We start from the raw sequence: 25,398 nt of genomic DNA, 5'->3' as shown, positions 1-25,398 counted from the left end.
GAGACTGCAGGGGGTTCTCATTAATACTGACAAATATGTCAGTGGTGGGTGTCAGGGGGCTGGGGCAGCACTTTTGTTCTGTTGTATCCAGTGACAGGACAAGGGCTGATGGAAAGAAGCTGCAACACAAAATGTCCCATTGAAACATGAGCAAAAGCTATTTCCCTGCTGAGGTGAGGGAGCCCTGGCCCGGGCTGCCCAGGGAGGCTGCGGAGGCTCCTTCTCGGCAGGTTTCCAAGCCCAGCTGGACACGCTCCTGTGTGACCTGATCTAGGTGGGACCCGCCTGAGATGGGGGTTGGGCTGGATGAGCTTTAGGGGTCGCTTCCAACTGCCACCGTTCTGTGACTCTTTTTAGTGACGGCCCTTCCAGCCGCCACCCTCGGGCGATTCTTACGCCTGTGCCCAGAGGTGATGATGCTGCGGGGCGGGAGCGGGAGCGGGAGCAGCGGCAGCCGCGGGACAGGCGCCGCTTCCCCGCGGCCGCCCCGCGGACTCCATTTCCCGTCAGCGCCCGCGCCTCGCTGTCGCGCAAAGCCGCCGGCGACAGCCGCGGTGCCTGCCGGGAGTCGTAGTCCCAGCGTGCCCCGCGCGGAGCTCGCGCCGCCGCTCGCGCTGCCGGGGGTCTCTCAGCGCGGGGGCGGCGCCGGCGGCTGCTCCCGGGGGTCCCGGCGGAGGCGGCTCCGGCCGTGTCGGGCGAGGAGGAGGCGGCCGAGCTCCCCACGGCTGAGCGCCGGGCGGCGAGCGAGCGCAGGATGGGGGGCGCGTGGCCGGCGGTGAGCGCGGGCCGCGGGCGGGCCGGGGGGCGGCGGGAGGGCGGCGGGGAGGGGGCTCCGTGGCGGGCCGGGGGTGTCCGGTGAGGCGGGGCCGGGCGGAGGCGGCGGCGGGCCCGGGGCGGGCGGCGAGGCCCCGGGAGCCCGAGAGCCGCCCGCGGGCGCCGGTGGGGGGGAGGCGGCCGAACGCGGCTCCGCGGCGGCTCCTCGGGCCCCGGCGGCGGCGCGGAGCGGGGCGGGGGGAGGCGGGGCCGCGCCGTCCCTCCGTGCCGCGGGGGAAAGCGGGAGCGGGGCCCGGGCCCGGCGGGGGCTGCCGCCCGCGGCCCGCCCCGGCGCTGTCCCTCTCCGCTCTTCTGTTCGGGGTTTGACCCGCTCCCGCTTCCCCGCCGCCGCCTCCCGCTGCAGCCGGGCAGCCGCGGCGGAGCGGGACGAGCCCCGGGCAGCCGGGAACGACCGGGCTGGGCCCCGTTCTGCGGCGGGGAGTCCCGGGGGAGGCGGCCCCGGCGCTGGCAGCGGCCTGGGACACGCTTCGATCACCGCAAACACTTTGTGTCCCGCTCCGCGTTATTTCCTTCGTGCTGTTGTGTTTAAACGCTGCTTGATGCGGTCCCATGGCGGGGGAGGGGGAGGGAAGTTCAGCCCCAGAGAGGGGTGACAACAGCTCAAAGGGCTCCTGGAGCCCTCCCGGGTCAGGAATTGCTTCGGTAGTGCCGTGTCCCTCTGTCCTGGGTGGGCTCCCTTTGGCCAGGGTTCTTTTTGGGGTGGGAGGTTGCCACTTTGGCTCATCCTCTGTTGCTGCTGCTTTTCCCTCACGGGTGGTGTGAGCACGTTTGGGAGAAGCAAACACAGAGCTGTGGTGAACAGTTGGTTGCCCCACAGGTTCTCATCTGAGTCAGGTGTTTTAAAGTGATATAAGGGGCTTTGAATTCCCTGCAGGAAGCCCCATGAGGGCCATCAGTGGGAGGGGGCTCTTGGTCAGTGCTGTCTGCTCCTTGGGTTCATGTGGTGGGCACAGCTCTTTGCTCCTCTTCCCACTGGGTGTGGTTGAACGTGTCCTGCCCTCACCTCTGTGTGTCCCTCTGAACTCCATCCATTGGGGTTTTATCTGTACTTGCAAGTCTAATCCTCCCTTGTGAATGCTTGTGGCAGGCAGGAAGGTGACAAAAGGAGTTGTGTTGGTGATTTGTTGGGTAGGTGCAAGGCTTTGGGCTCTCACTGAGTGTTGTCAGGACCCTCCTGCTCAGAGCCATCCCCTTCCCCTAAACCACACACCACCAGTCACAGAAACAGCCCCCAGCAGAGGCACTTCCCAAACCAGCCTCTTGCAAAAACCAAGGTGCTCACAGAAAGAGGAGAAGCCGGGAGGGTTTGGAAACATTTAGGGGTAAACTTTGTTAGTCCCTGTGCAGTGTTCCAGCTGGAGCTGTGAAAACCTTCTCCAAGTGGGGTGTCTGACTGTCCCCAGCCCTTTGTCTTGATGAGCTGAGAGCCTTGTCCTCTTTTAGGACACAGCCAGATCCTGCAGGTTGCTGGTTGTTGACGTGCTCTGTGTTTGTGTTTCAGGGGCCCTGTGGGCAGTGGTGGGAGCGGCCAGCGCCGGCGCCTCGGTTCTCTGCCTGTGTGAGAAGGGAGATGCCAAGGTCACGGAAGAGACAGGCAAGATGTCCAAGATGGAAAAGAAAATGAAAACAGGTGGGACCCATCCCCAATGAGATTGTTTCCTTTTCACCCTTTGTTGTGTTTCTGTCTCCTGTTGGGCAGCTGGTGTGAATGGGCAAGGGCACAGAGCAGGGCTGTGGCTGGTGTAAGAAATGCTTCATTCTTCCCAGAAAGCCCAATTTTAACCCAAATCCTGCTGCTGAAGCGTCACTAATGAGCTTCAGCTTCCCAGCTGGATGCATTCAGTCATCCAGGGTGGGCAAGAAGGCCAAGGGCATCCTGGCCTGGATCAGGAACAGTGTTGTCAGCAGGAGCAAGGAGCTGATTGTTGCCCTGGGCTCGGCTTTGGTGAGGCTGCACCTCCAATACTGTGCCCAGTTCAGGGCCAGAAGGACACTGAGGTGCTGGAGAGGACCCAGAGGCAGCTACCAAGCCAGGAAAGGATTTGGAGCACGTCTCAGATGAGGAATAGCTGAGGGGTCTGGGGCTGTTTAGCCTGGAGAAAAGAAGGTTCAGGGGAGACCTTCTCGCTCTCTACATCTACCTGAAAGGAAGCTGCAGCGAGGTGGGGGTCAGTCTGTTCTCCCTGATAACAAGCAATAGAAGAAGAGGAAACAGCCTCAAGTTGTGCCAGTGGAGGTTCAGGCTGGATGTGAGGAGGAATTTCTTTACTGACAGGGTTGTCAGGCCTTTGGAACAGCTGCCCAGGGAGCTGCTGGAGTCACCATTCCTGGAGGGATTTCGGAGCCGGGTGGGTGTTGCACGGAGGGAAATGGGCTGGTGGGTGATGGGGCTGGGACAGAGGCTGCACTCCAAGAGCTGAAAGGTCTCTCCCAGCTGAAATGATCCTGTGACTGTGTGATGCCTGTGAAGTGATGTGTCTGTGTTGGGCTGTGCGGGGCTCTGCAGGGAAGGCCGCGTCTAGCCGTGACTGTGGCAGCTGGAGGCAGGGCCTGGCTGCCCCCCACAGAGTCACAGAATGATGGGGCTTGTCAGGAACCTTTAGAGATCTTTCAGCCCAACCCCCTGCTAAGGCAGGTTCTGCTTGGTCAGGGCCACAGGAACGTGTGCAGGTGGGTTTGAAAACCTGCCGAGAAGGAGCCTCCACACCCTCCCTGGGCAGCCTGGGCCAGGGCTCCCTCACATTAACAGGGAAATATGTTCCTTATGTTTAAATGGAAGCTCCTCCTAAAGCCCACAGGGGATACTTGCAGCAGCTTTTCACAGCTGCCTGTGTTTGCCCACGGGATAGAAAGCAGGGGAATCTGGGGCACTTGTGGCAGGTTCTGTCCCTTCCCTGTCCCTCTGGCCATGTGGCAGGATGGAGCTCAGTCCAGACAACACCGTGCCGGGGTTCCTCTCTGCCTGGACACACTCTGTGTCCAGGCTTTGACCCTAAGCTGTTCCTGCTTTACTTCCTTGGTCTGTGGTTGTTGTTCTGTGGGGACAGGCTGAGCAGGTGTCACCTCCTTCACCCCGTGAGCTGGGGACAAGGAGGGCTGCGTGGGCAGTGCCCGTTGGCTCTGCAGGGCAAGGGCTCAGCAGCTGGAGGCAGGTAGCCACGGCTGCCCACTGCCTGTCCTCAACTTGCCATCTCCTCTGCCAGGAAAGTGCCGGGTCCTTGTTGCTGTTCCGAGGGTGGTGTTTCTCACAGAGCCTGCGGCAGCTGATCTTCAAGATGCTGCAGGAGATCTGCAGCCTACTGGCAGTACCTCCTAGGTAGGCACCGAGCCCTTTGGACTGGCTGTTTCTGCACTGCGTGTGTCTCCTCCTGGAGCTGCAAGGTGCTGCCGGAGCAGCCGGGGCTTCCTGCCCCTGTGGCTGCCGCAGCCGCTGCCCTGGTGCTCTGAGAGACGTGGGCTCCGGCGTCAGGTTTCCCTGCAGCGCTGCGGGTGCAGCTCAGCAGCTCCTGTCAGCCCGGCTGAGCCGGCCGGGCGCTGCCTGCCCCATGCTTCTGCTCTCCTGCAGGCTACCTGCTGCTCGGGGGCTTCGTGGCCTTGGGGGTGTGCTCCAGGGACGGCCCAGTGGAGAACCAGCGCAGCATCTGTCGCCTCTGCTGGGGCCTGCAGCTCCTGCTCACGGCTCAGGCATCCAGCTCCATTCTGTGTCCTTGCCCGTGCTGCTCACTGTCGCCTGCACCGAGAACATCGAGCACGTGGCCTCTTGGGCTTCCGCTGCCCACAGGGGAGAACTCTCAGCGCCCTGGCTGGCTCCTGGTGCCCCTCTGGCTTTACAGATGGGGAGAGGGGGGCACAGGAGCTGGGGGGGTGTGTGGAAGCCGGGCGTGCTGGGGAGGAAGGGCAGATACTGCTTGTGGATTCGAGTCTGTTTCTGGTTTTAATAAAGATGTATTTTGTAGCTCATGAGACCGTCTGTAATTCAATGAGTATCAGAGACTCACAGAATCACAGCATGGTGGGGTTGGAAGGGAGCTGTAGAGATCATCCAGCCCTACCCCCCTGCAGAAGCAGCTCCCACCTAGATCAGGTCACACGGGAACAGTGTCCAAGTGGGTCTTGAAGAGCTCCAAGGAAGGAGCCTCCACACCCTCCCTGGGTAGTTTATCTGGGACTCCCTCACCCCCTCAGTCTCCTCCAGACTAAACAGCCCCAGGTCCCGCAGCCTTTCCTGGTAAGGAAGATGCTCCAGTCCCCTGATCATCTTGGTGGCCCTGCACTGGCCTCTCTCCAGCAGTTCCCTGTCCCTCTGGAGCTCTGGAGCCCAGAGCTGGACACCTACAGATGAGAGGGGGAGGAGAACCTCCTTTGATCTGCTGCTCATACTCTAGATGCCCCCAGGCTGCCATTGGCTTCTTGCCCATGAGGGCACGTTGCTGGCTCACATTCAGTTTATCAACCAGCACTCCCAGGTCTCTCTCTGCAGAGCTGCTCTCCATCAGGTCACCCTGAGCCTGTCCTGGTGCAGGGGGTTGTTCCTCCCCAGCTGCAGGACTCTGCACTTGTCCTTGTTGAACCTTATGAGGTTCCTCTCTGCCCAACTCTCCAGCTGGTCGAGATCCGCTGAATGGCAGCACAGCCTCTGGGGAATCAGCTGGGGCTGGGCCAGAGCTTGGCAGGGGACAAAGCCAGAAGAGCTGCCCCAAGCTGACCCCAGAGGGATTCCATGCCCTGGGTTGCCCTGCTCAGCAACACAAGCCCAGAGGAAGAAGGAGTCATTGAGTCATTTCTCTTCCAAAGCAGCTGCAGGGCATCCTGAGGCCCTTCTTCCCACAAAGGGGCTGGGCAGCAGGAGTCAAAGGGAAGGAAAGAAGGAAATGTTGTTGTTCCCCTTTGCTGCCACACACAGCCTTTGCTTTTCTTTGTGAAACTGTCTTTATCAGGATATGTGTCATTCCTGCTGCTGCTGGTGGTGTCTGTGCTTACAGTGCTGCTCTGGAAATGTTTGGGTTCCTCTCCCTGCAGCTCAGGCCTGAACCTGCTCTGTCCCAGCTGCAGCCCATCGAGCAGCGAGTGCGAGGCTCCCTCAGAGCTGGCTCGCTCACAGCATCTCTCTGTTGGAACGGGATGCAGTCGGTTTGTGTGGGCAGGTTTGGCAGTGGGGGGCTCCAGGTGTGGCTGCTTTAAACAGACAGCTTCCCCTGTATCTGGCAGGGCCAGGCCAGTCAGCTCTGGGCTGGACCCGCTGCTGCCCAAGGCCTGGCCAGTGAGTGATGGAGGTAAGGCCTCTGTGATGGACAGACTGGAGAAGGGGAAGAAGATGCTGCAGCAGAAGGGAGTGAGAAAGTGAGAACATGTCAGGGGTCCCTGTATGTGGGTGTGAGGTGACATCCCTGCAGTGCCCCCCATGGCCGTGGGGCTGAGTGTGGAGCATCCATGTGCAGCGAGGCCGTCCCAGGGGCCAGGAGCTGCGATTGGCGTCTCTGCGAGGCCGAAGGAGCAGCCCCGGCAGGAGCAGTGGGGCTGGGGGTGTGTCGGGCCCCGCGGGGCTGTGCCTGGGCTGGGTGCCAGGAGGAAACCTCAGGCTTCCTGGCCGGGCGCTGTGGGGGAAGCGCAGCGAGTGCTGCGAGGCCGCGGGGGCTGCGGTTTGTGCAGCTGCAGCTGCAGCTCCCGATGCATCTGCCTGCAGGGAACAACGGCCCCTGGGGGACACGGGGACGGTTGGGGACACGCTGGGGCCTCTCCTGCTGCCGGGCTGGGGACGTGTCCCAGCGCGGCTCCTGCCGGGGCCCTGTCCTGAGGCTCTCCAGGAGGGATGTTCCTGCAGGCCGGGGCTGCAGCTCTGCCCCCAGCCCAGGGCTGTCCCACAGGGGCTGCAGCAGGGCAGGGGCTGTTCCCTTTCCACCCCGACACAGAGCCAGTGCAGCCCCACAGCTCGGGGCTGGAGGACACTGCCCTTGTGGGTTCTCTGATGAGTGTAGCCCTGGGGATGGCCAGTGCTCCCAGTGCTCCCAATTGAGGGCCTGGAGACCCATTTCCCCTCTGCGCCTGCCTCGGCCCATAACTCTGCCCCATGGCAGCAGCCGTGGCACCTGCATTGGGACCATGGTGTCCCTCATATATGGGCATGAAGGGCACTGGAGAAGCTCATTGGCGGGCTGAGCTGTGTCAGAGGGGAGAGAGCTCCTGATCTCATCTCAAAAGGTGCTGCTGCTTGGATTGGCTCCTGCAGCTGCGTTGGCATCTCTCAGAGATCTCACCCTCCCATCAGCAGCAGCCCCACGAGGGTGCGGGAGCCGTGCCGGGGAGTGGGGAGCAGCAGGCCTGTGCCCGCGGGGCAGGAGGCTCAGGATGGGCACGCAGGGACTCCTGTGGCCTCAGGTGCTGTGGCTGCTCCTCGGGCTGCAGCTGTGCAGGGGTAAGTGCTGGCTCCCTTGTCCCACAGCCAGGGCCAGTGGGCACCAGCGTGCTCATCAGGATACCTCTGGCAATCCGGTTTCTTCACGGGTGCCGCTGGGACGAGGGGCAGAAGGTGCTCAAGGGAGTCGATGCTGTGCCTGTGTGGGTGGGAGAGGGAGGTGTGGGGCTGGGGCACGGGGCCATACGGGGGTTGCTGTGCTGGGGAGGAGAGAGGGGACATGGGAAAGGGGGGGTTGAATTAGTGGGGATGTGCTGCAGGCTGTGGGGCTGTGAATGGTACAGCAGGTCTGCTGCTGGGCAGCCTCAGCCCTTTGCAGAGCTGGGGAGAAAAGGGACCCCCAGACTGCCCCAGGGACAGCCCAGGATGGGGAGGGCTGTCCCTCAGGTGCCTTTACCTATGGCCTGGGCAGGGGGGACCTCAGAGCTGTCGTCTGGAGCTCAGTGCTCTCCTGACCAGCCCCGTGTTGGCGTTTCAGGGGCTGCAGAGTTGAGGCTGGTGAATGGCGGCAGCCGCTGTGCTGGGAGAGTGGAGGTGGAACACGAGGGACAGTGGGGAACTGTGTGTGATGATGAATGGGACTTGAAAGATGCTGCAGTGGTTTGCAAACAGCTGGGATGTGGGTCTGCTGTTCGAGCTTTTCGGAATGCACATTTTGGGCCAGGATCTGGCCCCATTTGGTTGGATGATGTTCGGTGTCGTGGCTCTGAGCCTGCCCTGTCCAACTGTACACACAGAGGATGGGGTGAGCACGACTGTGATCACGATGAGGATGCTGGAGTGAGCTGTTCAGGTAAGAGGCCAGAAAGGGACCTGGCTGTGCCCTCCAGGATCAATGAGTGTGTGTGAGAGCAGGGTCCAGGCTGGCTGGTCACATTGCCAAGCTGTAGCTGGTGTTGCTGGTGTCTCCAGTCCTGAGAAAGGACAATAGGAACCCAGCCTGGGTTCTCACCACAAACCTGGACCCTGAGGTTGCTCAGCCCACTCTCAGTTGGTGCCTGGCCTGCCTCCTCCCTGCCCCATTGTCTCTCAGTTCCCATCTTCCTCCTCCCACTCAGCCAGGACCAGTCTGGCATTGCCACGGACCAGCTCCCGTGACCCCTGAGCTGCAGGCAACAGGGACACAACCCATGCAGTTGGGGTGACCTGTTGCTGCACCTTTCCTTCTTACCCCAGCCCCAGCTGCCCTGTGCCACAGGATCTGTGCCAGCACTTGCAATGTCCTCAGTGCCCGTCCTTGCCCTGGGAGCTGCTGCAGCCCAGGGCTGCTCCTGGTGTGTCTGTGCCATGGGAGCTGCTGGGGGCTTGTGGGACACTTTGTGGCCTCCTTGGAGATGAGGTGGGATAAGGGCAGGTAACTGCCAGCAGGCTCTGGGAACTCACAGGGGGTTTGTCTGCTCCAGGGTTTGTCCGGCTGGTTGGAGGGGACAACGACTGCTCAGGACACGTGGAGATCCATGATGGGGAGAAGTGGAAAAGTGTCTGTGCCTCAGCCTTTGGTGCCAGAGCTGCTGCTGTGGTCTGCAGGGAGCTGCAGTGTGGGGCAGCCCTGAACATCCGAGGGGCAGCTCGTGATGGAGCCAGCGCCAGTGCCATGTGGGACAGAGAGCTGCAGTGTGCAGGGAATGAATCCTTCCTCCAGCTGTGCCCCAGGGAGACCCCCAGAGACCAGCTCTGCACCCCCAGAGCTGCTACTTGGCTCAGCTGCACACGTAAGGACTCTCACTGGGGTGTAAAACACCAGGGATGTGCTGGGGACAGGGCAGCGGGGCAGGGACCGTGCTGGGCCTGAGGACAGAGGGGCTGATGTGGGGTCTGCAGCCCCACAATGATGCGGGAAGAGGTGGAGGAGGAGGATGGCAGCTCTCCTCCATTTGACCTCTCCCCAGCTCCTGAAGGAGCCAGAGCACAAGTCCAATCCCTTCCATTGTTCTCTGTCTCTGTGCTTGCAGGGTTCAGGCTGGTGAACGGCAGCACGGCGTGCGAGGGGAGGGTGGAGCTGCACGTGCAGGGGACCTGGGGCAGCCTCTGTGCCTCCCGCTGGCACCTCTCTGACGCCCACGTCCTCTGTGGCCGCCTGGGCTGTGGCTTTGCCGTGTCCCTTCCCAGAGGAGGGAGTTTTGGGAGAGGAACAGGCCCCGTCTGGAGAGACTCGTTCTGCTGCAGTGGGACTGAAGCCCACCTGGGACAGTGCCCAGTGACCGTGCTGGGGGCCTCCCCGTGCTCCCATGAGGATGCTGCTGCTGTCGTCTGCTCAGGTGAGGGCTGGCAAACCCTGGATTGGCTCCTTTGTCTCCTGGCATGACAGCAGCCCAAGGCAGGGGACCTGGGGCAGGCCCAGGCTGCACTTCCCCCTGCAGAAGCCCTGAGGGCTGCAGAGAGACGTTGTCCCTGCCCCCCAGGGCAGCCCCAAAGGCCACCTCCAGGCTCAGGCTCTTTTGACGTCCCCCCGGGGTGCTGCTTGCCAGACAGGGCTGTGGGGCTCATTCCACCCCTCTGGCTGCAGACAGCCCTGTCCCAGCAACACAGAAATAGCCCCAGGCATGATCTCAGTCCCACGGGGCTGCCTGGCTGCCCCCAGCAGCAGCAGCAGAGCAGGGGGTGAGGCACAGAGCCAGGCTGGGGCTTCTGGTGAGCACCAGCCTCAAACCTGTGCTTTCTGCTGGGGCAGACTCCTCAGCTCTGCTCCCTGCCAGGGACACTGGCTTCCAGGGCCCATCTCCAGCAGAGAACCAACGGCTTAGGTTGGAAAAGGCCTTGAAGCTGCTGCAGTCCCAGCCCTGCCCTCACCCTGCCAAACCCACCACTGACCCAGCACCTCAGCTCCGATCTCAACCTGCTCTAGGGAAACCTGAGCCCAGCCCTGAAGGGATCCCAAAGCCGTGGGGCTGAGGTGCTGAGGGCCGTGGGTCAGTGCTGGGCTGGGCAGGGTGAGGGCAGGGCTGGGGCTGCAGCAGCTTCAGGGGCTTTTCCCGTCAGCCCAAAGGGTTGTGTGAGTCCATGATCGGTGATTCCACGACTCCCCAGGCCCCGCTGGCTCCGGGTCCCTGCGGCTGGTGGGGGGAGGGAGCCGGTGCGCCGGGCGAGTGGAGATCTTCCAGCGCGGGACGTGGGGCAGAGTCCTGTCTGAGCAGTGGGCCGTGGCGGAGGCCCGTGTGGCGTGTCGGCAGCTGCGGTGCGGAGAGGCAGAGACGGCCTACAAGCCGCCCAAGGCCGAGCGAGGGCCGGGCCCCGTGGGGCTGCGAGGGGTGCGGTGCCAGGGGCACGAGGCCCAGCTGAGCCTCTGCAACGTCTCCTGGCCGGCAGCGGGGGTCGTGGAGGATGTGGGGGTGGTTTGCGAGGGTGAGTGTCCCCACGGGCCCCCCAGGGCACAGGGTGGGTGGGCAGCCGGCCCCCGCCGCCATCTGGGCTCCGTCCCCGCCGCAGGGAGCCGGCGCGTGCGGCTGGCGAACGGGCCCGGGCGCTGCGCCGGGAGAGTGGAGATCTACTCCCAGGGCAGCTGGGGCAGCGTCTGCGACGACGGCCGGGACCTGCCCGATGCCGCCGTCGTGTGCCGGCAGCTGGGCTGCGGAGGGGCCGTGCGGGCGCCGGGCTCTGCCGCCTTTGGGGAGGGCTCCGGGCACATCTGGCTGGATGGCGTCAACTGCTCCGGGGCCGAAGCCGCTCTCTGGGACTGCCCGGCCGGGCCCTGGGGGCGGCACGACTGCGGGCACAAAGAGGACGCCGGAGCCGTCTGCTCAGGTGTGTGGCGGGAGCTGTGGCGGGAGGCTGGTGCTCAGGGAGGCCGGGCCAGCAGGAGAGCCGGGCACGGCCAGCGCTGGCCCGGGCTGCCGCTGAGCTCCTGCGCCGGCACCTCCTGCACACAGCCAGGCACGGGCAGCCCCGGGGCCGCCGGGGTCCCTGGGGAGCTCAGCTGTGCCTGGGGGTGGGCGGCAAGGGCAGCGGTGTGCGGCCCTCAGGGACTCGTCTCTCTCCCCTGCCAGAGTTCACGGCCCTGAGGCTGGAGAGCAGCGACGGCTGCTCCGGGCGCCTGCAGGTTTTCTACAACGGGACGTGGGGCAGCGTTTGCTCCAACTCCATGACCCCCAAAACGGTGTCACTGGCGTGCGAGGAGCTGGGCTGCGGGAAGGAAGGGACCCTGGAGATACAAGGGCCACGGGGCAGAGTGTCTGGCGCCGCCTGGCTGGACCGTGTGGAGTGTGAGGAGAGACACGGCTCCTTCTGGCTGTGTCCCTCCGATCCCTGGAACCCGCGGTCGTGCGACGAGCTGCGAGATGTGACCCACATCACCTGCCACGGTAATTCTGAGCTGCACGGGCACCAGCATCCACCCAGCAATTCCTCCCTGCTGGCTGGGATCAGCACTGGGGTGGCAGCAGGAGCAGGGCAGGGATTGTCCCCTGTGCTGGGCTCTGGTGAGGCTGCAGCTCGACGGCTGTGCTCAGTGCTGGGCCCCTCACTCACTGCCAGAGGGACACTGAGGGGCTGCAGCGTGGCCAGAGCCGGGAAGAGGAGCTGGGGAAGAGGCTGGAGCAAAAGGTGGCTGGGGAGGGGCTGAGTGAATGGGGGAGTTGAGCCTGGAGAAGAAGAGGCTGAGGGGAGTCAGCAGCACTCACTGACACTCACAGGAGGCTGCAGGGAACTGGGGGTCGATCTCTTCTCTCCAGTCATGAGTGACAGGACAAGAGGAAAGGGACTCAACTTGCCCCAGGGGAGGTTGAGATTGGAGCTGAGGCAGAACTTTTTCCCTGAGAGGCTTGTCAGCCCCTGTGCCAGGCTGCCCAGGGAGGTGAGGTGTCCTCATCTCTGGAGGGATCCCAAAGCTGAGGTGCTGAGGGCCATGGGTCAGTGGTGGGATGGGCAGGGTAAGGGGAGGGCTGGGACTCCAGCACCTTCAGGGGCTTTTCCTACCCAAATGATTCAATGACTCCATGATTCTCTGATCTCCTTCTGCAGGGACACGGCCCAAAATGACCCCAACCCCGGGCTCCGCGTGCCCCAACGCCACGAGCTGCACAGGTAGGGAGCTGCTCCTCTGCTGCCCCTCTGGCCTGGCAGGGCTGTGCCCACCGTCCCGCTGCCCCAGCAGCTCTGTGCCTCCTGCAGACAGGGAGAGGATCCGCGCCGTGGGAGGAGAGGACGGCTGCTCGGGCCGGGTGGAGCTGTGGCACCGCGGCTCCTGGGGGACGGTGTGTGACGACACGTGGGACGTGCGGGATGCCGAGGTGGCCTGCAGGCAGCTGGGCTGTGGGCCCGCCGTGGCCGCCCTGCCCGAGGCTGCCTTTGGGGAGGGCACGGGCCCCATCTGGCTGGAGAAGGTGGAGTGTCGGGGCACAGAGGCGGCTCTGCAGCACTGCTGGGCCTGGCCCGGGGACCGCGGGCTCTGCCGGCACAAGGAGGACGCGGCCGTGCGCTGCGCGGGTGAGTGCAGGGGCTGCAGCTCTGCCCGGGGCACTGCATGGAGCTGGGGCAGGTCCCATCCTGCCCTCAGAGCTCTGGAGAGCGAGGCTGTTCCTGCAGAGCCTGGCAGCCTGGTCCCATGTGGGCAGCAGCTTCTGTGGGGCTGGATGTCCTCCAGCTGCTGCCCGGCCAGGCTCTGCAGCCCCAGGGGCACTTCTGGACCTTGGAGTCCTGGTTGATAAACTGAACATGAGCCAGCAACGTGCCCTCGTGGGCAAGAAGGCCAATGGTATCCTGAGGGCATCAGGAAGAGGGTGGGCAGCAGGTCGAGAGAGGTTCTACTCCCCCTCTGCTCTGCCATATCTGGTGGGGCGTCATCTGGAGTCCTGTGTCCAGTTCTGGGCACCCCAGCTGCAGAGGGACAGGGAACTGCTGGAGAGAGGCGAGTGCAGGGCCAGCAAGATGATCTGGGGACTGGAATATCTTCCTTATGAGGAAAGGCTGTGGGGCCTGGGGCTGTTTAGCCTGCAGGAGGCTTCGGGGAGATCTCATTAACACTGACAAGTACCTAAAGGGTGGGTGTCAGGGGGATGGGGTGACATTTTTTCTGCAATGTCCAGTCACAGGACAAGGGGTAATGGACAAAAGCTGCAAAACAAAAAGCTCCACTGAAACACAAAGAGAAACTCTTACACTATTAATGTGAGGGAACCCTGGCCCAGGCTGCCCAAGGAGGGTGTGGAGGCTCCTTCTCCAAGCCCACCTGGACACGTTCCTCTGCCCCGTGAGCGAGGGGAACCTGCTGTAGCAGGATGTCAGCTGGATGAGCTCTGGAAATCCGTTCCAACCCCCACTATCCTAGGAGTCTCTGAACTCGCAGGCTGCTGGTGCTGCCCTGGCCAAGGCCCAGAGCAGGGCCCTGGGCTCTGTCGCAGCCCCCTGAGCAGCCCTGTGGAAGGGATGGTTCAGGGGGGCTGTGCCAGGGGTGTCTGCACACACAGGCCAGGTAAGGGTGGAGGCTCCTGGTACCCACGTACCCCCCTCTCAGCTCATCTCTCCTTCTCCTCCTCTGCAGCTGCGCCCAGGACAGCAGCATCGACCCCTCGAGCAGGTGACGTGTCCTTCCCATCAGCAACGAGTCACCTCGAGGCCAGGCTGTGACCCAGCCAGAGGGAAGGGGATCCTCACTGGGGGTGGAACTCCCAAGAGGAGGCAGCGGGTTATGGGTGCCGGGGGTGGGGAGGGCTGTGAGTTGCCCACGGTATGATGGGGGTCAGGGCTGGGTGCTCCAGCCCCCCACTGCTCCTTGGCCTGGTGCTTCCCTCTGTGTGTCGCTGCCTGTGCAGATCCCACTCGGGGCCGCCCGACCAGCAGCAGAAGCGTCTCGTTGCCCGTCATCATGTGCATGATCCTGGGAGCCCTTGTCTGCCTGCTGCTGGCCCTCCTGGCCTGGAGAGTGCTCAGCGCCAGGGCTGAGCGCAGAGGTGGGTCCTGCCCCACGCTGCCACGGGAAGGTGCCTCTTGGCAGGGCCAGGGCGCTGTGGGGTGTGTGTGTCAGCACAGGCAGAGCTGGGGGCACAGGCGTGTGCTGCTGCTGTGCCACTGACTGCCTGATGATGGGCCAGCAGCAGCCAGGGGAAGAGAGTCCCGAGACGGGGGAGCTGGGGATGGGGCCAGATGTGGCCAGAGCTGGGCTGGGGCAGATGGGCACAGGAGGAATGCAGGGCAGCAGGGTCCATCCCCGTGGTGTCAGGCCCCAGGCTGCTCCTCTGCCCAGCCCTCAGCTCCCCGTGGCAGAGCAGGGGCAGTGGATCCGTGGGGCAGAGAGGGGCAGCTGCAGAGAGGAGGGAAGGTGGGAGCTGCCTGTCCCTGAGCCAGAGCGGCCTCTATCCACAGGCTCCCAGACAGCCTTGGAGCCCTTCCCTGAGGCGGTGTACCAGGAGATCGGTTACAGCCCAGTGTGGGAGGAGCAGGAGACATTCAGCCCATCAGGTGGGTCTGGGTCCATCCCTGGGCGCTCTGTCCCCTGGTCCCCACCTGCAGCTGACTCCCTGCAGCCCCCAGGCCCAAGTCCCTGCAGCAATGTGGGGAGAGCAGAGACGTCCTGGCCCAGGACAGAAGCTTCCTCCCCATCAGCTCTGCCCACCCCAGCTGGGTTTGTCCCAGGGCACAGGGTCAGTCCTGGGCCCTCCTCCCCACTCAGCCCTGGCTTTGTGGGTCCCCTCTCCAGGCTCCTATTCGGAGGGGTCCCTTACCAAACTGCAGCCCCATCACATGGACAGCGAGGAGGAAGATGGTCTGGGGTCAGCACGAGGTAATGGGGGGCAGGAAGGGGTTGATGTCTCATCGCTGCAGACTCGGGATGGACAGTGGTGTCCCTGAGTGCCACCATCAGAGCTGGGGAGCAGATGGGGATCTCCTGTGCCGCTGCAGCCACCAGTGTCTGAGCCCCGTGTCCCTTCGCTATCTCCCATCCTCTTCTCTGCACGATGCATCTTCTCACCAACCTCAGCTCCTTTCTGCTTCCAGATGTCCCTGTCCTGCCCAGAGGTGGCCCAGCAGATGGCTATGATGATGCCAGGGAGGTTTCTGACCCTGGGGAGGACCTTGTGCTTGGGCACAGAGGCTGGGAAGTGCCCAGGGCAGCAGAGGAGGGAGCAGGGCCCAGGGACGCAGCTGGAGGTGAGGGGATGGGGATGAGGATGAGGGACAGGGCGGGTGGAGGGGGGCTCAGCATCTCTGAAGTGGTGAGGAGAAGGAAGGAAGGAGATGTCCAAATGTGCTACAGCCTGCCTTGCTGCTTTGCAGAGACAAAGCTGTGCTCCCAGAGCAGTGCCGGGGCCCCTGGAGCTGAGGGAGATGCCCAGTGCCTGTGCCCAGAGAGCTGGAGCTACGACGATGCCCAAGAGGTGTCCCTGGCACATCCCCCTGAGGACAGCGAGGCCGTGACACCGCAGCTCAGGGCACAAGGGTGGCCCATCCCCAGGCCAGGAGAGCCCGTCACTGCCGCGGGGCTGGGAGCAGCTGGGAGGGAGGAGGGAGCTGTGCGGCTGGGAGAGCCCTGAGCTCCGGGGAGCCCTCGGCCCTTGCCAGCCATTTCCTCTGCCTTCAGTGTCCTGTGTTCAGGCTGTGCCTCCTCTTTGTTCTGATTAAAATCCCTTGGGGGTTTGGGCCAGAGCTGGTGCCAGGCTGCCCAAGGGTCAAGGGCTGTCCCCGAGGCTGACTGGGGGGGATCAGAGCACAAAGACGTGACAGTGGGGAAGGGGCACGTCTTGGGGACAGCGGGCTCAGGGTCTGCAAGGGCCTCTGGTCCCTGGGGAAGATTCCTGCTGACAGAGACATTTCCATCCTGACATAGAATCATTGAATCAAAGAATCCTTTGGGTTGGAAAAGTCTTTAAGATCATCAAGTCCAATCACCAGCCTCACCCTGCCGAGCCCATCACCAACCCCTGTCCCTCAGCACCTCAGCTCCACGGCTGTGCAACAGCTCATAGACCTATGGAATCATTGCAGCTGGAAAAGACCTTTAAGACCATTGAGTCTGATGTGTGTTGTGATGTCACACAACAGTTCCCTGATATGCTGTGAGGTCCCAGAGAACTGTGGCAGTGCTCAGAAGTGCTGTGGTGTCACAGAGTCCCATGGCAATGCCCAAATGTGCTCGGATGTCACACATTTCTTTTTTACAGTGCTCTGATGTACTGTGATGTCACAGGAAACAGTTGCAGTGCCCACATGTGCTGGGATGTCACACAGCCCTGATGCAGTGCTGTTGTGTTCCACAGCCCCATTGCAGTGTGCACATGAGCTGTGATGGCAAAGAGCACAGTAGCAGTTCTCAGATGTGCTGTGATGTGTCACAGGACTTCTGCAATGCCCACATGTGCTGTTGTGTCACACAGCCCCGTTAAAGCGCCCAGGTGGGCTTTGATGTCACAGAGCCCCATTGCAAAACCCAGATGTGATGTGATGACAAACATCCCTGTTGCAGTTCCCAGATGTGTTGTGATGTTGCATTGTTCTGTGACATCACAGCACTTCTAGTTACTGCAACAGTCTTCTGTGACGTTACAGCTCATATGGCCACTGAAACTGTGCTCTGTGACATCACAGCACATCTGGAAACTGTATCCAGGCTGTTAGACATCACAGCACATCTGGGCGCAGCAACAGGGATGTTTGTCATCACATCACATCTGGGTTTTGTAACGAGGCTCTGTGACATCACAGCCCACCTGGGCACTTCCATGGGGCTGTGTGACATCACAGCACATGTGGGCATTGCAGAAGTCCTGTGACACATCACAGCACAGATGGGAACTGCTACAGTGCTGTGTGACATCACAGCTCATGTGCGCACTGCAACGGGGCTGTGGAACACAACAGCACATCTGGGCTTTGCAGCAAGCTGTATGACATCACAGCACATCTGGACCCTGCAATAGTGCTCTGTGACATCATAGGATGTCTCGACGCTGTAGCAGTGCTCTGTAACATCACATAACATCTGGGCCATTTTAAACGGGGCTCTTTGGTACCACAGCACCTCTGGGATCTGCAACATACCTGTCTGACCTCACAGCACATCTGGGCACTGCAAAAGGGCTGTGTGAATTCAAAACACATTTGAGCACTGCAGCATTTCTCTGTGACATCACAGTACATCTGAGTGTTGCAAGGGGACTCTGTGACATCAAAGGTCATCCTGGCTATGCAACGGGGCTGTGTGACGTAGCAGTACATGTGGACATTGCAGGGGGGCTGTGTCAAATCACAGCAAATCAGGGCACTGCTCCAGTGCTCTGTGAAATTACTGCAAATCTGGGCTCTCAATCTCTGTTCTGATAAATAGCACGTCTAGACACTGCATCAGAGCTCTATGACATCACAGCACATCTGGGCACTGTAACAGGCCTGCGTGACCTCCCAGCACATTTGCGCTTTGCAGCTGAACTCTGGGACAGATCAGCTCTTCTGGGCACTGCAACAGTGCTCTGTGACTTCACAGCTCATATGGCAACTGCAACAATTCTGTGACATCACATCACACCTGGACACTGCAACAATGCTCTGTGACACAACAGCACATCCGGGCTTTGCAGCAGGGCTGTGTGACATCTCAGCACATCTGGACACTGCAATAGTGCCCTGTGACATCACAGGATGACTGGACACTGTAGCAGTGCTCTGTAACGTCACATAACATCTGGGCACTGAAACGATGCTCTGTGGCATCACAGCACCTCTGCTGTGATCTGCAATGGGGCTGCAATGCCCACATGTGCTGTGATATCACACAGCACCGTTGAAGCGCTCAGTGGGCTGTGCTGTCACAGAGCCCTGTTACAAAAGCCAGATGTGATGTGATGTCAAGAGTTCTATCATTGCAGTTCCCAGATGTGCTATGATGTCACAGAGAACTGTTACAGTGCCCAGGTGTGCTCCAATGTCACACAAACCAGATGCAGTTCCCAGATGGGTTCTGATGTCACAGAGAACTGTTGCAGTTCCCAAATGTTCTGTGATGTCACAGAGCACGGTTTCAGTGGCCATATGAGCTGTGATGTCACAGAGAACTGTTTCAGCACCTAGATGTGCTGTGATGTCACAGAGCACTGTAACAGTGCTCTATGACATCTAGTACATCTGGGAACTACAATGGGGTTGTGTCACATCACAGCATTTCTGGGCACTCCTAAAGTGGTCTGTGACATCAGAGCACATCTGGGCACTGCTACAGTGCTCTATGACATCACAGTTCATACGGCAACTGCAATGACACAACTCTTGACATCACATCACAACTGGACACTTAATGCTCAGTGATATTACAGCACAACTAGGCCATGCAATGCAGCTGTGTGGCATCACATCTGGTACCTGCAACAGCGTTGTGTGACAAAACACCACATTTGAGCATTGCAACAGGGCTGGATGACATCACAGCACATCTGGGCATTGCAACAGTTCTCTGTGACATCACAGCTCATATGGCAACTGCAACAGTTCCTGTGAGAACACATCTCTTCTGGCCACTTAATGCTCTGTGACATCACAGCACTTCTGAGCACTTCCACAGTTCTCTGTGACATCACATCTCAAACATGCAAAAGGACTATGTGACATCACAGCATATGTAGCTTTGCAGTTGGACTGTGTGACATCACAACATATCTGGGAACTGAAACAGGACTGTGTAACATCCCGGCACATTTGGGCATTGTAGCAGGTCTCTGTGACAGCAAAGCACATCTGGGCACTATAAAAGTGCTTTGTGACAGAACAGCTCATCTGGGCACTGCAAGAGTGCTCTAGAACATCACATCACAACTGGACACTGAAACTGTGCTGTGTGACATTACAGCACATGTGGGCAATGCATGTGGGCTGTGAGACATCACAGCACATGTGGGAACTGCAGTAGGAGTCTGTGACACAACAGAATATCTAGGCACTGCAGCATTGCTCTGTGATATCACAGAACATTTGGGCACTGTAATAGTGTGTGACATCACAGCACATCTGGGAAGTACAACAGGGATGTTTGTCATCACATCACATCTGGGTTTTGTAACGAGGCTCTGTGACATGACAGCCCACCTGGGCACTTCCATGGGGCTGTGTGACATCACAGCACATGTGGGCATTGCAGAATTCCTGTGTCACATCACAGCACAGATAGGAACTGCTACAGTGCTGTGTGACATCACAGCTCTTGTGCGCACTGCAACAGGGCTGTGGAACACAACAGCACATCTGGGCTTTGCAGCAAGCTGTATGACATCACAGCACATCTGGATGTGGTAGGTGTCTTGGGTTGTAACATGAGAGGTGGAAGGTACAGAAGAAGTGGGCACAGGGTGGAGTGAGAGGAGGTGCTGGTGGTAGCAGATATAAGCACATGGTGTAAGCAAGGGGTTGGAATAAAGTATCATCCATGCTGAGTGTGTGGTGATCCTTGTCCCCTCAGCGGGGGGGGATGAGTGATCCGTGCAGGCAGCCTGGTGGTGTTGCTGTGGCGGCAACATATGGTGACCCCAACGTGATCAGCAGAACGCAGGATGTCTGCAGCCATGGCACAGTTGGAGCAAATGATTGAGGGACTTAAGACAATGGCGTCTGAGTTGGTTGAACAGATTCAGTACATGCCCACAGCCACTTGCATCACATGGTTGCAGGGGTGGGGTGTGATACGGACACCCATAGAATTACTAAATGCGCAGAAGTGGACGGTGGTGGACAGGGAGCTGTGTCAGGCTTTCGTAGAGGGGGCCGAGGGAATGGGTCGGCTTTTTGATGCGAGGGGAAATATTAAAAAGGTTCTGGTAAAAACAGCAGAGAAAAAGCAGTTTCGGTTATCGGTACAGGAAGCTCTCTGGGGGAAGGAGCGGAGAGCACGGACAGAGGAGAGAGTTCGTAGAGATCAGGAGATGAGCGTGGAGGTAGAGAATCTGGGAGAGCAGACGGAGAATGTCGAGCAGACAAGGAATGCCGTGCAGATAGGGAATGCCGAGCGGGCGGAGTCGGACGGGAGTACGGTGCAGGACGATCAGGGGAGAGTGGGGAAGCGCGACCCCATGTTAGACTGGGTACCACTGGGTACGTGAGGAGAAACGGAGAAAACGCAGGAGAGAGTGATACCGACTGCGGCGCCGGCGCCGGGAGCGGCACTGAGGCGGGTGATACCGAGAAAAGTCAACTGCCTCATTGACCACCGAAGATGAGTGATGTACCCAGAGGAATGGCAGAAATGAGAGCTAGAAGACGGAGTCTGGTGCGGAGACCGGGGATGGTTTGTATTTTAGACTTGATTAGCAATGTGAGTAGTATCAGCCACACAACTTTGCAACAGACCTGCTATAGATTTTACTTTTAGCACAAGTATAATAACTTTGTTTGCCAGCTGTTCTTTTTGCTCAACCGCCTTAGGGAGGGGGAGAGCATGGGGCATAGAATATATGAGTATAACCGTCTACTGAGTCTCTCTTGCAGATTGATGTGTTCCTTTGAGCGCTCGCCGTGACGCAGATCTAGATGGAATCACTCAACTGTTGGCGAGATTGAACAGTGAAGTGGAACATGACCAGCAGCTGTTTATATCTTCCCGCAATTGGCTCAGCTGGCACATGTGCTGGGCAGACACGTTATGTATCAGCCCGTGCCACAGGACACTGGAGTCATCGAGCATAGGGACAGGGAGATGTTTAGTGTGTGGGCGTCCGGAAGATCTTGGGTTGTAACGTGAGAGGTGGAAGGTACAGAAGAGGTGGGCACGGGGTGGAGTGAGAGGAGGTGCTGGTGGTAGCAGATATAAGCACATGGTGTAAACAAGGGGTTGGAATAAAGTATCATCCATGCTGAGTGTGTGGTGATCCTTGTCCCCTCAGCCGGGGGGCTGAGTAATCCATGCAGGCGGCCTGGTGGTGTTGCCGGTGGTGGCAACACTCTGGCCATAGTCACTGTCCCTGGCTCGGGGCCTTTAATGAGGTGAATCGCTGCCCCTGGTCTGAGGTCATTATCAAAACAAGTCTCTACCTCTGATGCGGGGTCTTTAAAGAAATGAAAATAAATCTCAGCTTCACCAGTTCTGTCCATAGAATGCCGGGGAGTCTCTGCTCCAGCACACCTCCTCCTCTCTTCCATCACTGACCTTGGAATCCACATGTTTATCTCACTGTTCCTAGTCCTTGCACCACCACCAGCCAGAAGAAGAAGATGAGGCAGAAGAAGGAAGAATATGGAGGAAGATGGAGGGAGAAACCTCCTCTTCCAGTTTCTTCTTAAAAAGTGACCATGGAGGCGTCTAATCGGCTCAGCCCCAGCAGTGGGTCTGGCTCAGAGCTGGGGAGAGTTGAGAGCAACTTCTTACAGGAGCCACCTTTACAGCCCCTTCCCCCTTACCAGGTAAGGCTGTCATGTCAAACCATGACAGCTTGGAGCCCTGAGACCAAAGGGGAGGGGTGACTACCAGGAAGGAGCCAGCCCAAGCCTTGGCTGGGAAGAAATCAATATGCTATTTGTAAGGAAGACATGGGAATAGAGAGTGTCTGCAAAGGCTGGTGGACCTCAGAGAGGAGGAAGTCCACCAGCAGATGGAAATGGATTGTTAGAGAGTGTCAGGGGCTCCCATTATGACAGAGTTCCACCACCTTGGGGTGACTCTGAGTCACTGTCTCTGTGATTCTGTGACTCGCTGACTCTGAGTCAAGGAATCTGTGACTGACACTGTGAATCTGTTACTGCTTTCATGGCTCAATGACTCTGATTCTATGACTCTGACACTTTGACTCTATCACTCTGTGACTTGCTGACTCACTGATTTATGACTCTGTGAGACATTGAATTCATAATTCTGTGACTGTGACTCTGTGACCTGATGTCTCACTGACTCACTATCTGACTCTATGGTTATGGACTCCCTAAGTCCATTTATTATTAAGTGCACTTGGAAATCTTCCTCTTTAACTGCACAATGAAATGACTCCAATTACCTGCACAAGTTGTGAACACTTGAAGAAAGTGAAATGAAAGAGCTCATTAGGGCTTTCTGTACTTTAATGAGCCCCATGGTGTCTGAGGAGCTGAGTCCATGAACATCAGATGATGAAGGAGACCAAGGAAATGTCTCAAGAAGTCCAAGTCAGAAGCAGAACTCCACGTACCTTGAAGCATTAATGGGCCCCACTGAGGGCTGTTACTGACAAAGCTTCTCCAGGGACTCGTTAAAGCAATGAACTGGAGGCCCTGACTGCAGATATTCAAAACCCTGTTAAGGTCGCATTGAGGCTGAGAAAGAAAGAGAGGAACTAAGACAGAATAAACTAAGTCCAGAGCCTCAAAATGTAAATTTTGTCTATTTTGCCTCCTGGTCTTAGAGCCAACTCTGCCTCTGAGGGGAGAAATGTGGCTGCTTGAAAGAAGAGTCCCACCCCAGCTGAGGGAAGGAACATCAGGGATGGTTTCAGCCTGTTTCAAAGCTGGAGAGCCAGGGACAGCTGGAGGGAGCCCAAAGGGGAGAGAGAGGAAGGAAATGAAGTGGGAGAGAGGTTAAAAGAATCTTCTGGCAGGGAAGGGACCTTTTTCTGTTGTCAGGGGTGCCGTGTGGGTCAGGGCTGGTCCTAGATCTCGATCACCCCCAGGACATGGCTGAGGTCACTTTCCCAGGGGAAGATCAAGGCAGAGATTACTGTTAGGGGAAGGACCTTTCCTGAGACTGTGTTCTCAAGTTTCCTACTATTGGGGAATTCATGGGGAGAAATGGAAAAATATCTCTAATGCTTGAACAAGTCACTGAGACACCTGAGCTGCAACATGGAGCAATTGTTATGAGATGGTCAGGGAATGAGAGGAAACCGAAGTCAGAGATGTGTCAGAAAGGTGAATTCCCTGGCTGCCCTCCTGGCCAAAGACTTCATCATCACCACCATAGCCTGAGACCACCGCCTCCACACCCCCATGGACTTCTTCCTCCTCAACCTCTCCCTCTGCGACCTGAGCTCCATCTCCACCACTGTCCCCAAAGCCATGGCCAATTCCCTCTGGGACACCAGGGAGATCTCCTACTCAGCATGTGCTGCACAGCTCTTTTTCTTAGTCTTCTTGACGTCAGCAGAGTATTTTCTCCTCACTGTCATGTGCTACAACCTCTACATTGCCATCTGCAAGCCCCTGCACTACGAGACCCTCCTGGGCAGCAGAGTTTGTGCCCACATGGCAGCAGCTGCCTGGGCCAGTGGATTTCTCAATTCTCTCCTGCACACAGCCAATACATTTTCACTGCCCCTCTGCCAGGACAATGCTGTGGGACAGTTCTTCTATGAAATCCCACAGATTCTCAAGCTCTCCTGCTCACATACTTACCTCAGGGAAGTTGGGCTTCTTATGTTTAGCATTGCTTTAGGTTTGGTGTGTTTTGTGTTCATCGTGGTGTCTTATGTGCAGATCTTCAGGGCCATGCAGAGGATCCCCTCTGAGCAGGGATGGCACAAAGCCTTTTCCACCTGCCTCCCTCACCTGGCCATGCTCTCCCTGTTTCTCAGCACAGCCATATTTTCTGACATGAAGCCCCCTTCCCATCTCTTCCCCATCCCTGGATCTTGTGTTGGCAGTGCTGTACTCGGTGGTGCCTCCAGCAATGAACCCCCTCGTCTACAGCATGAGGAACCAGGAGCTCAAGGATGCTCTGTGCAGTTACCCAAAGGATCCTGTTTCACTCACCATAACATGACTGTTTTTCTCTACACGGTTCTCAGCGTATATCTCATCCCACCTGTCTGTTTTCTTCCTTTCTGCAATCATACTTTGACACGTTTCTTCAGTTCATACTGCTTCTCTGGAGGTTTCATCTGCCTGTGTCTGACAGGGCCACAGTGCTTAGTGAGGTATGACCTGTCCAAGAACAACTCCTCAATAAAAGGGGATCTCCCATCAAATTAGTGCTTGTTTTCTTCCCCCAGTCGAGTAGTCCTGTCTGTTTTCCCAGAACCACAGGTGGTGAGAGAGCCCTCCCTGTCCTTAGGGAGTTCCAAAGGCCCTCAAGTGCTTGGGCCTGATCGAGGTCTTTGTACCTGGATGGGCCTAAACCGGGACAGGGATCTTACAACACTTGTAAACATGTGAAGGGCAGGTGTGGAGAGGCTGGGGCCAGTGTTTTTTGCATAGTGCTCAGTGACAGACAAGGAGTAACAGGCACAAGCTGGAACACAGAAAGTGCCACTGCAACACGAGGAAAACTTCTTTACTCTGAGGGTGAGGGAGCACTGGCACAGGTGTAGTGGTTTTGCCCGGGACAAGTTTTGGTAGCAGGGGGTTATAAGGGCTGGCTTCTTTAAACAAAGAGCTGCCAGAAGCTTCCCTGACAGGGCTAATGCCAGTCAGTTCTAAGTTGGATCTGCAGCTGACCCAGGCCTGGCCAATTAATTGGCCTGGCAAATTAGTGACTGAAGTAATGCCTCTGTGATTAACCTATTGCATCAGGCCAGGCTGGGGATTGACCTGATGGAGAGGAACTCCAGGAGAGAAACCTGGGAGTTCAGGTTGATAAAAAACTGACCATGAGCCAGCAACCTGCCCTCGTGGGCAAAAAGGCCAATGGCATCCTGGAGTGCATCAAGAAGAGTGTGAGCAGCAGAGTGAGGGAGGTTCTGCTCCCCCTCTCCTCTGCCATATCTGGAGAGTCCTCATCTGGAGTCCTGTGTCCAGTTCGGGGCTCCATCAGTTCAAGAGTGACAGGGAACTGATGGAGAGAGGTCAGTGCAGGGCCACCAAGATGATCAGGGGACTGGAGCATCTTCCTTCTGAGGAAAGGCTGCGGGACCTGGGGCTGTTTAGTCTGGAGAAGAGGAGACTGAGGGGGGAGCTCATTAATATTTACAAACATCTAAAGGGTGTGTGTCAGGTGGTTGGGGCAGCACTTTTTTCTGGGAACAGGACAAGGGGTGATGGGATGAAGCTGGAACACAAAAAGTCCCATTGGAACATAAGATTAGGTGTTTTCAGGTAGGTTGAACATGCAGGTGTGCACCTGAGAAGAATTAGCTCAAGGAACAATTGAAATCTCATTGTTTAAGTTTGAAGACTGTTGGAGGATGAATGTGACTCTCCAGGAAAGTGTGATATCCTTTGTTAACCTACTTTTCAGGAGAACTGTATGATGGTTAGTGTAACAATGCTCAGAAAGATACTGGAACAAATAATGTACAGAATACCCAGGGGATGGCGAGTAGTGTGGATTTCTGGAGAGGAAACTG

At 58.5% G+C, this 25,398-nt stretch overlaps 1 protein-coding gene, 1 long non-coding RNA gene and 1 pseudogene across 3 annotated transcripts; all 3 read left to right on the top strand.

Annotated features, from left to right (window-relative positions):
* The first annotated feature begins 598 nt into the window (after positions 1 to 598).
* LOC133629387 (uncharacterized) lies at positions 599 to 4,797 on the top strand. Of its 2 annotated transcripts, XR_009821006.1 has the most exons (5): positions 599 to 775; positions 2,336 to 2,464; positions 3,110 to 3,182; positions 4,038 to 4,150; positions 4,400 to 4,797. It is a non-coding gene; the product is annotated as an uncharacterized LOC133629387 (long non-coding RNA). The 2 variants fall into 2 exon arrangements; XR_009821005.1 differs by lacking the exon at positions 3,110 to 3,182.
* A 1,467-nt stretch (positions 4,798 to 6,264) lies between these two features.
* Positions 6,265 to 15,711, top strand: LOC133629357 (antigen WC1.1-like). The gene is made up of 14 exons (XM_062020014.1): positions 6,265 to 6,357; positions 7,274 to 7,406; positions 7,725 to 7,865; positions 8,650 to 8,958; positions 9,199 to 9,504; positions 10,553 to 10,987; positions 11,230 to 11,544; positions 12,203 to 12,265; positions 12,353 to 12,667; positions 13,722 to 13,757; positions 13,993 to 14,130; positions 14,543 to 14,638; positions 15,176 to 15,328; positions 15,455 to 15,711. The coding sequence occupies exons 1-14, from the start codon at positions 6,265 to 6,267 to the stop codon at positions 15,709 to 15,711; spliced, it is 2,790 nt and encodes a 929-aa protein (XP_061875998.1).
* A 7,330-nt stretch (positions 15,712 to 23,041) lies between these two features.
* Positions 23,042 to 23,876, top strand: LOC133629356 (olfactory receptor 14J1-like; annotated as a pseudogene).
* The last annotated feature ends 1,522 nt before the right edge of the window (positions 23,877 to 25,398 follow it).

Source organism: Colius striatus, unplaced genomic scaffold (assembly GCF_028858725.1).
Source record: "Colius striatus isolate bColStr4 unplaced genomic scaffold, bColStr4.1.hap1 scaffold_40, whole genome shotgun sequence".
NCBI lineage: Eukaryota > Metazoa > Chordata > Aves > Coliiformes > Coliidae > Colius > Colius striatus.
Note: the sequence above shows the minus strand (reverse complement) of the source record. Positions and strands in the feature narration are given on the sequence as shown.